General features: G+C 42.5%; 1 protein-coding gene across 1 annotated transcript in view; it reads left to right on the top strand.

Moving 5' to 3' along the window:
• The window catches only part of LOC145391030 (uncharacterized), a 112,070-nt gene that overhangs the window by 38,267 nt on the left and 62,117 nt on the right, over positions 1-11,686 (top strand). Inside the window, exon 18 of the mRNA XM_080265766.1 lies at positions 7,746-7,820. Coding sequence (XP_080121892.1) covers positions 7,746-7,820 — 75 coding nt within the window. The remainder of the gene's footprint in view (positions 1-7,745; positions 7,821-11,686) is intronic.

Here is an 11,686-nt window from a genome sequence, read left to right as displayed (position 1 = left end):
GACTCCCCCACACAGACCTCTCTCTCTCTCTCTCTCTCTCTCTCTCTCTCTCTCTCTCTCTCTCTCACTTTAAAGCTACCTCTAATCCCACTTCATTTACTCTCTCTCTCTCTCTCTCTCTCTCTCTCTCTCTCTCTCTCTCTCTCTCTCTCTCTCTCTCTAATCCCCCCTCTCTCTCTCTCTCTCTCTCTCTCTCTCTCTCTCTCTCTCTCACTTTAAAGCTACCTCTAATCCCACTTCATTTACTCTCTCTCTCTCTCTCTCTCTCTCACTTTAAAGCTACCTCTAATCCCACTTCATTTACTCTCTCTCTCTCTCTCTCTCTCTCTCTCTCTCACTATAAAGCTACCTCTAATCCCACTTCATTTACTCTCTCTCTCTCTCTCTCTAAAGCTCTCTCTAATCCCACTTTAAAGCTACCTCTAATCCCACTTACTCTCTCTCTCTCTCTCTCTCTCTCTCTCTCACTTTAAAGCTACCTCTAATCCCACTTCATTTACTCTCTCTCTCTCTCTCTCTCTCTCTCTCTCTCACTTTAAAGCTACCTCTAATCCCACTTCATTTACTCTCTCTCTCTCTCTCTCTCTCTCTCTCACTTTAAAGCTACCTCTAATCCCACTTCATTTACTCTCTCTCTCTCTCTCTCTCTCTCTCTCTCTCTCTCTCTCTCTCTTTAAAGCTACCTCTAATCCCACTTCATTTACTCTCTCTCTCTCTCTCTCTCTCTCTCTCTCTCACTTTAAAGCTACCTCTAATCCCACTTCATTTACTCTCTCTCTCTCTCTCTCTCTCTCTCTCTCACTTTAAAGCTACCTCTAATCCCACTTCATTTACTCTCTCTCTCTCTCTCTCTCTCTCTCTCACTTTAAAGCTACCTCTAATCCCACTTCATTTACTCTCTCTCTCTCTCTCTCTCTCTCACTATAAAGCTACCTCTAATCCCACTTCATTTACTCTCTCTCTCTCTCTCTCTCTCTCTCTCTCTCTCTCTCTCTCTTTAAATCTACCTCTAATCACACTTAATTTTCTCTCTCTCTCTCTCTCTCTCTCTCTCTCTCTCTCTCTCTCACTTTAAAGCTACCTCTAATCCCACTTCATTTACTCTCTCTCTCTCTCTCTCTCTCTCTCTCTCTCACTTTAAAGCTACCTCTAATCCCACTTCATTTACTCTCTCTCTCTCTCTCTCTCTCTCTCTCTCTCTCTCTCTCTCTCTCTCACTTTAAAGCTACCTCTAATCCCACTTCATTTACTCTCTCTCTCTCTCTCTCTCTCTCACTTTAAAGCTACCTCTAATCCCACTTCATTTACTCTCTCTCTCTCTCTCTCTCTCTCTCTCTCACTTTAAAGCTACCTCTAATCCCACTTCATTTACTCTCTCTCTCTCTCTCTCTCTCTCTCTCTCTCTCTCTCACTTTAAAGATACCTCTAATCCCACTTCATTTACTCTCTCTCTCTCTCTCTCTCTCTCTCTCTCTCTCACTTTAAAGCTACCTCTAATCCCACTTCATTTACTCTCTCTCTCTCTCTCTCTCTCTCTCTCTCTCTCTCTCTCTCACTTTAAAGCTACCTCTAATCCCACTTCATTTACTCTCTCTCTCTCTCTCTCTCTCACTCACTTTAAAGCTACCTCTAATCCCACTTCATTTACTCTCTCTCTCTCTCTCTCTCTCTCTCTCTCTCTCTCACTTTAAAGCTACCTCTAATCCCACTTCATTTACTCTCTCTCTCTCTCTCTCTCTCTCTCTCACTTTAAAGCTACCTCTAATCCCACTTCATTTACTCTCTCTCTCTCTCTCTCTCTCTCTCTCTCTCTCTCTCACTTTAAAGCTACCTCTAATCCCACTTCATTTACTCTCTCTCTCTCTCTCTCTCTCTCTCTCCTTGTGCCAACTCATTACAAAAATTAATATAACAGATTTAGCTGAGAGAGAGAGAGAAAGAGAGAGAGAGAGAGAGAGAGAGAGAGAGGGAGGGAGGGAGAGAGAGAGAGAGAGAGAGAGAGAGAGAGAGAGAGAGAGGGAGGGAGGGAGGGAGAGAGAGAGAGAGAGAGAGGGAGAGGGAGGGAGGGAGGGAGAGAGAGAGGGAGAGGGAGGGAGAGAGAGAGAGAGAGAGAGAGAGAGAAAGGTATGCTTAGAGAGAGAGAGAAAGTGAATTCGGAATAGAGGCAACTTTAAAGTGAGAGAGAGAGAGAAAGAGAGAGAGGAGTCAGCTGGCCTACCTAATATAGCTGTGGTGGTGGCAGGTGGTGCTTGAGTCTACCACACTGCTACCACAACTACCAACATTCCTACCACAGCTACCAAAATTCCTACCACAACTACCAACATTCCTCTTACTACTACTACAGTTGTCAATATTCCTACCACAACTATCAACATTCCTACCACAACTACCAACATTCCTACCACAACTACCAACTCTCCTATTACTAGTACTACAGTTGACAGTATTCCTACCATAACTACCAACACTCCTACCACATTCCTACCACAACTACTAATATTCCTACCACAGTTACCACCACTCCTACCACAGTTACCACATTCCTACCCCAACTACCAATATTCCTACCACAGTTACCAACATTCCTACCACAGTTACCACATTCCTACCACAGTTACCACATTCCTACCACAACTACCAACATTCCTACCACAACTACCAGCATTCCTAGTACCGCTACAGTTGTCAATATTCCAACCACAACTACCACCATCCCTACAACAACTTCCATCATCCTTACCACAACTACCACCATCCTTACCACAACTACCGCCATCCCTACCACAACTACCGCCATCCCTACCACAACTACCACCATCCCTGCCACAACTACTACCACCATCTCTACCACAACTACCACCATCCCTACCACAACTACCACCATTCCTACCACAACTACCACCATCCCTACCACAACTTCCACCATCCCGACCACAACTTCCACCATCCCTACCACAACTACCACCATCCCTACCACAACTACCACCATCCCTACCACAACTACCACCATCCCTACCACAACTACCTCCATCCCTACCACAACTACCACCATCCCTACCACAACTACCTCCATCCCTACCACAACTACCACCATCCCTACCACAACTACCACCATCCCTACCACAGCCACCACCATCCCTACCACAACTACCACCATCCCTACCACAACTACCACCATCCCTACCACAACTTCCACCATCCCTACCACAACTACCACCATCCCTACCACAACTACCACCATCACTACCACAACTACCACCATCCCTACCACAACTACCACCATCCCTACCACAACTACCACCATCCCTACCACAACTACCACAACCTCTACCACAGCTACCACCATCCCTACCACAACTACCACCATCCCTACCACAACTACCGCCATCCTTACCACAACTACAACCATCCCGACCACAACTTCCACCATCCCTACCACAACTGCCACCATCCCTACCACAACTACCACCATCCCTACCACAACTACCACCATCCCTACCACAATCACAGGGAGCGAGGAAGCTAGAGAGTAGGAAGGGTATTTGGCAGTGATCAGAGTATGGTGGTGATGGTATTTGTGGTAGGTGTGGTAGATGTGGTGGTAGTGATGGTGGTGATGGTAGTGTTCGTACTAGTAGTGGTAATTGTGGTAGGTATGGTTGTGGGAATGGTGATTGTGGTAGTTGTGGTAGCTGGTATAGTAGCTGTGGTTGTGGCAGTTGTGGTAGGTGGTGGTAGTTGTGATTGTGGTTGTTGTGGTAGTTGTGGTGATTGTGGTAATTCTGGTAGTTGTGGTAGTTATGTAAATTGTGGTGGTTGTGGTGATTGTGGTGATTCTGTTACCTAAGATTACTAAGCATTGGCCTTTGCACGTAGATTCTCTCTCTCTCTCTCTCTCTCTCTCTTCTCTTTTATTCTCTCCCTCCTCCTCCTCCTCCTCCTCCTCCTCCTCCTCCTTCTTCTTCTGTATTGTTTCGATTGTTACATTATTATTATTATTATTATTATTATTATTATTATTATTATTATTATCATTATTATTATTATCATCATCATCATCATCATCATCATCACCACCATCATCATCACCACCACCACCACCACCACCACCACCACCACCACCGATATCACCACCAATATCACCATCATCATCACCATCTTCACCACCACCACCACCACCACCACCACCATCACCACCATCATCATCATCACCATCACCACCATCATCATCATCATCATCACCACCACCATCACCACCACCACCACCACCACCACCACCACCACCACCACCATCATCATCATCACCATCACCACCATCATCATCATCACCATCACCACCACCATCATCATCATCATCATCACATATTCCTCTTGCCAATGATATTACGTATGGAATAAATTTAGGAGAGAGAGAGAGAGAGAGAGAGAGAGAGAGAGAGGTATATTGATAGACAGGTATATGGGATTGAGTAATAGACAGATAGATAGACTTACAACAGCTGATAGATAGACAGACAGATAGATAGACAGGCCTGTGAAGACTTAAGGGGTCTTTGGAACAAGGGTTGAGGTACACACACACACACATACACACACACACACACACACACACACACACACACACACACATGTGGAGGTGAAGGTGCGTTTTGCTAGGCTTACATTTATTATCATTATTATTATTATCATTATTATTATTATCACTATTATTACTATTATTATTATTATTATTATTATCATTATTACTATTATCACTTGTAATTGCTGTTGTTGTTGTTTGTTATTTTCTCTTCCTCATTATTATTATTATTATTATTATTATTATTATTATTATTATTATTACTATTAATATAACAGTTATTCTATATTAAAGATAGGAGATATTTTTCGAAGCCGAGAGAGAGAGAGAGAGAGAGAGAGAGAGAGAGAGAGAGAGAGAGAGGGGCATAAAACAGTACGTGATGTAAGCTGTTCTAATCTCTCTCTCTCTCTCTCTCTCTCTCTCTCTCAGGAAGGACAGCCTATTAATACGGTCCATTCTCACATACAGACATGCCAATTCTATTACACACACACACACACACACACACACACACACACACACACACACAATACTCTCGTGTGTATTGCTAAGAAGTGCTAAAATGTACTCAAACGCTGCTAAAATGTACTCAGACACTCCTATGTGCTAAAAAGTGCTATAATGTACTCAAACTCTGATACAAAGTGCTAAGAAGTGCTAAAATCAACCCAGACACTGCTAAAAAGTGCTAAGAAGTGCTAAAATGTACTCAAACACTGCTATAAGGTGCTAGAAAGTGCTAAAATCTACCCAGACACTGCTGAAGAGTGCTGAGAAGTGCTATAATGTACTCAAACACTGCTAAAAAGTGCTCGAAAGTGCTAAAAAAACTGCCCTTCTATCGTGACTTTACATTTTTCCTCTATGTAGGTTAATATCGCTTTAATTTAGCACATCACGTTGGTTGGTGTGCGGTGTGGTGAATGTGTGGTGGTTGTTCTGGTGGTGAAATTGTGGTAGTGGTGGTGTGATGTTGAAGGTTTGTCAGTGTGGTGGTGGTGGTAGTAGTGGTGTGGTGATTGTGGCAGGTGTGTGGTGAGGCGGGTGTGGTAGGTGAGGCAGGTGTGGTAGGTGAGGCAGGTGTGTGGTAGGTGCGGCAGGTGTGGTAGGTGAGGCAGGTGTGATGGGTTAGGAAGTTGTGGTAGATGGGGCAGGTGTGGTAGATGGGGTAGGTGAGGCAGGTGTGATGGGTTAGGAAGTTGTGGTAGATGAGGCAGGTGTGGTAGATGGGGCAGGTGTGGTAGGTGCGACAGGTGTGGTAGGTGAGGCAGCCAGTGCCAGACTTAGGAGTTTACCTCACGGGAATAGACTACCAGACCCGCTACCACTATCACCACTACTACCACTTACCACTGTCACCACTACTACTACTGCTACCACCACCACCATTACTACTACTACTGCTACCACCACCACCACCATTACTACTACCACAAACCACCACAGCTACCACAATCACCACTTCCACCACCACCACAACTACTACTACTACTACTGACATTATCACCACACAACCATTACAGTCATCGCCAGTATTATCACCACCACTACCACCACCACCACCACCACTATTACTAATACTGTTACTACCACCACCGCCAATACTACAACTACCACTCATACAACACCGACCACCACCACTACCACTACTACTACTACTACTACTTCACTACTGCTACCACCAGCACAATCACCACCACCACCACTGCTACTACTACTACTACTACTGCTATTATTATTATTATTATTATTATTATTATTATTACTACTACTACTACTACTACTACTACTACTACTACTACTACTACTACTACCACCACCACCACCACCACCACCACAACCACCACAGCTACCACAACCACCACACATTACTCCTTTCATAACAATCATGGACCTTTAAACGAATGTAAACAAACCGTAGTAGGACCTTTAAATTTTATGAATGAATGACGTAATGGATGACGTCATAGGCTGGGTGACGTCACAGTATGGGGGTAAAAATTATGAATGAGGTGATGTGTGATTCTCTCTCTCTCTCTCTCTCTCTCTCTCTCTCTCTCTCTCTCTCTCTCCTACAAGTGGTTCTTACCTCACTTCTAATCCCTCAGAGTAAGAGAGAGAGAGAGAGAGAGAGGGAGGGGGGAGGGAAAGAACACACTTGAAGAGGAAATTAGGAGAGAGAGAGAGAGAGAGAGAGAGAGAGAGAGAGAGAGAGAGAGAATGATGTAAACAGAGTAACAGTGACCCTGCCAGAGCACACCATCTGGGTACTCTCTCTCTCTCTCTCTCTCTCTAATGATAAGAGCGATGAAAAGTAAAAATGAACACTTATTTATGTATTAAATTTTACTCATAATAATAATAATAATAAAGGTAATAGCAATGAAAACAGCAGTAATAATAATAATAATAATAAAAATAATATCAATGAAAGCAGCAGTAGTATTATAAGTAGTAGCAGCAGTAGTAGTAATAATAATAATAATAATAATAATAATAATAATAATTCTCCAATATATTTTTTTAAAGGTAATTTTTAGAGAAGAATAAAAAACGTCTAATAGGACATAGAAAATGGGGTGCGTTGTTTTGCCGGAGTGACCCATTGAATTTAAATTGGAGAAAATGGGCGCTCGAGAGAAAACGGAGAGAGAGAGAGAGAGAGAGAGAGTGTGTGTGTGTGTGTGTGTGTGTGTGTGTGTGTGTGTGTGTGTGTGTGTGTGTGAGAGAGAGAGAGAGAGAGAGTTTTCGTATCTTAATTATTTACTCATTATTATCATAGGCAGATAGATAGGTAAGTAGGCAGATAGATAGAAAGATAGATATATAGATAGATATTTTAACCACCATTTTTGTTCAGCCATAATTCCCTATTATTATTATTATTATTATTATTATTATTATTATTATTAATTATTATTGTTTTATTATTATTATTATTATTATTATTATTAGTAGTAGTAGTAGTAGAAGTGTATCATCGCTATCTTTACCATTATTATTATTATTATTATTATCATTATTATTATTATTATTACTATTATTATTATTATTATTATTATTATTATTTTGTTTATTACTATCATCATTACCACCATCATCATCACTACTCTTAATGACCCTATAATTGACCTCAGTTGACCTCTCTTGACCCCTGCAGGTGGAGGGCGAGCCGGTGGTGGTACAAGGGACGAATATTGCAGAGGTCACAGACGAGGCTAGGCTAAACCAACTGGTGAGTCTGTCTATCTGTCTATCTATCAGTCTGTGTAATTATTTTTCTATCTGTCTATATTTTATCTATCAGGCTATTTATGTATTATTTTATCTATCTATCCGTCTATCTATATCTATTTATTTTATCTATCAGGTTATTTATGTGTTTATTGCATCTGTCTTATTTACCTGTGTCTATCTGTTTATCTCTCTATCTATCTATTCTTTATATTTGTCTATCTATCTGTCTATCTATTTATCATTTATTTATCTATCTATATGAGTACTGTATCTATCTATCTCCATTTTATTTATCTATCTATCTATTTTTCTGTCTATCTATTAGTGTGTACGGACCGGATATCGAGGTTCTTCCCTCGTGAGTACTGTTTCTCTCTTTCTCTCTGCCCATGTACAGTATAAGTCTATCAGTATGTCTGTCTATCTATTTATCTATGTCTGTCTGTCTGTCTGCCTACAGTCGAATATCTTAATCCTGCAAAAGATCGTATCATGAAAGCCTTGGTCACCTAATGGCGGCTTTTCACGCTGCTCGATCTCTGGCAGCAACATACTGTATATGAACAGCCAAATTACTATCATAAGTTGTGAAGGGGAAAATATTTGAATTCTTCGTTTTCTGTTCTAAATGACAAAAAATGGAAATATTTTGATGGTGCAAGTCGTTTTTTCCAATTTATTTGCGTTATTCGTATTTTACAAGTTTCATTCGCTTACTGGGAGGTGCTAAGGAGAGGGAATTATTTATAGAAATGGTTAGAAAATAAAAATGTATAGAAATATGGCCCAAAATTTGACTTTTATATAGAAAAAGGTTTAATTCAGTCATCCTTATTTTCTACGTTTTCTATAAGGTGTGTATGAGAGAGAATGGAGTTTTAATGGTAAACTATTGTAAAGAAGTTCCCTAGCTCCTCATCCTTAGCGATTTATTTTATGATGTTGCTACTCATGGCTTACTGTTATGAAGGCGAGTATCCCTAGCACGTCCTCCTTGGTGATTTATTCTTGGATGTGGCTGGTTAATATCCTCTTGTGCGTTGGGAGTGTGGCGATATTAGAGGGATGTTTTATGCTCCCTAACACCTTTTCCTTAGCGATTTATTTTTGGATATGGCAAGTTAATATCCTTTTCTACGTTATGTATGCAGAGTGTGTTGATATTGGAAGGATTTATACTCCCTAACACCTCTTCCTTAGCGATTTATTTTAGGATATGGCTGGTTAATGTCCTTTTGTACGTTGGGAAAGATGTATGTAACAGAACAGGCCAATGAGGTGTAATAAATCGCTTAGGAAGAGGTGTTAGGGAGCTTCCTTACCCAGTTGGTTAAGGAAGCTCCCTAACATCTTTTCCTAAGTGATTTATTTTCTGTTATTTAAATCCAATATCAACATACTCTTCATAAATAATTGATAAAATTACCAGCCTCTTCAAGAATAAATCGCTAAGGAAGAGGTGTTAGGGACTTTCCAAATCTCATTAGAAGAAATTTTGTTTGTTATCATCCATTTAGTTTCTTATTCCCTAACACCTGTATCTTTTTTATTTATTCTGATCCGAATTATTTTTACACGTTAGGAGTGAGTTTTCGTTTTTTTTTTTTTTTAATTGATAATAATAATGGTAATGATAATAATAATAGTGATAATAATAATAATGATAATGATGATGATAATAGTGATGATAATAATAATAATGATGATAATAATAATAATAATAATAATAGGGCTAATAATAATATTGATAATAGGGATCATAATAATAATAATAATAATAATAAATGACATCCTTCCTCCCTTTCATTTCCACGCTATTTCCTCCCCTCCCCTCCCCTCTGCCCTCCCCCTTTCCTCCCCTCCCCTCCCCTCTGCCCTCCCCCTTTCCTCCCCTCCCCTCCCCTCCCCTCCCCCTTTCCTCCCCTCCCCTCCCCTCTCACTTCTCCCCCACCCCTTCAGTGCCCTACTCTACATTTTGCCCCCCCTCTCTCTCTCTCTCTCTCTCAAGACGGTAGAAGGAGGGAGAGAGGGAGAAAGAAAGAGGGGAGGAGGTGGAGAGGGAGGGAAGGAGAAAAGGGAAGGAAGGGAGAGAGAGAGAGAGAGAGGGGAAGAGGGGGAGGGAAGAAAAGGAGGAAAAAAAAAAAGGGAGGGAGGAAAGGGAGGAGAAAACATATGGAGGGAGGGAGGGAAGAAAGGGAGGGAAAAAAATCTAGGAGGGAGGAGGAAACGTAGGGAGGGAGGGAGGGAGGAAATGGTACCTCTGTGTTGTGTTGTGGTATTATTGGCGTGTTGAGTCATGGGGAGGGGAGGGGAGGGGAGGGGAGGGGAGGAATTAATGAGTAAGGTGAGGGAGAGAGAGGGAGGGAGGGGAAAGAAAGAATGAGAGAAGGGGAGGAGTGTGAGAGGGAGAAGGAGGGGAGGGGAGGAATTAATGAGTAAGGTGAGGGGGGGAGGGAGGGGAGAGAAAATGAGAGGAGGGGAGGAGTGTGAGGGGGAGGTGAGGGAGGTAATGAGTAAGGGGAAAAGGAGAGAGAGAGAGAGGGGGGGAGAAGGAGAGAGGGAGGGGGTGCCAGTAACCCGTGAGGCACTGTGCCAGCGGGGGGGAGGGGTGCCTTCTTCCCTCCCTCCCTTCTTCCTTCCTTCCTTCCTTCCTTGCTTCCCTTCTTCCTTCCTTCCTTCCTCCCTCCTTCCTTCCTTCCTCCCTCCTTCCTTCCTTCCTTCCTTCTTTCCTTCCTTCCCTCGTTCCTTCCTTCTTTCCATCCGTCCATCCTTCCTTCCTTCCTTCCTCCCTCCTTCCTTCCTTCCTTCCTTCCTTCCTCCCTCCCTCCCTCCCTCCCTCCCTCCCTCCCTCCCTCCCTCCCTCTAACAGAAATAATCATCCATCTGTACTGCTTTAGGTGTGGGTGTGGGTGTGGGTGTGGGTGTAAGTATGGGTGTGGGTGTAGGTGTAAGTGTGGGTGTGGGTGTAGGTGTGGGTGTGGATGTACAGTAGGTGTGGCTGTGGATATAGGTATGGCTAAATAGACTACACAGCCCGTTCCCTAAGGCCAGGCAATCCTCCTATGTCTCACACCACATATCACCACTTTGGCACCAAGACCCACCGTCCATACTGAATACATACCAGGGGCAGTACTTATAAAAACTACATCATAAGTGAAAGTCAGAAGTGTTAGACTTAAGGAGGAGTTCAGTCATAGCAAAGGCGAGACACTGTTAGGTCAAAATCATAAGCTGCTGAGATAGCGGTTTTTTTGTATGTAGCGCTTGCGAGGTTTGAAAATTGAAGAAAAAAAATAAAAAATATATATATATAAAAAAAAGAGAGAGAGAGAAAAGACGTAACGAAAAAATCCATTAATTACTTCGATATTTTTCTGAAACGTTTTCGGTGAAGAGTCAACTGATGAATGTGAAGATTTAAGGAGTTATTTACCACACTGTTTTACTGTGGACGAGGACATGTCGCCTCACCGCAGTAATCTTGTGAACAACCACCACCACCGCCACCAGAAGCATGGAGGACTCTAGCAGTATTTTCTACCCTTCAGCCTAAGAACAAGCGCTCCAACAGTGCGGTAGAGGAACGCACAAGGGTCGTCACCACTACCGAGTTGCATTTTTCCAGTTGTAAAGTAACGCAACTTTAAAATAGCCTTCGTTTCAGCCTTGAGAGCCTTGTTTCCTGCCGGATTTCCTGCCTAAAGGATTCTCTTTACCAGTTCTGCACCACTTAGCTAATTAATCACATCCTTCCCGTCACGAAAACGGCTGGGTTGGCGGTGGCGAATTTGTTGTGGTGGTGGTGGTGTGGCTGCCGTGTTTACCGATGGAGTCCTAAGCGCTATACCAACTCGTGGGGTG

This window comes from Coenobita brevimanus, chromosome 2 (genome assembly GCF_032717465.1).
Source record: "Coenobita brevimanus isolate Jiangsu-jjx chromosome 2, ASM3271746v2, whole genome shotgun sequence".
Lineage (NCBI taxonomy): Eukaryota > Metazoa > Arthropoda > Malacostraca > Decapoda > Coenobitidae > Coenobita > Coenobita brevimanus.
This window is presented reverse-complemented; position numbering and strand designations above follow the sequence as displayed.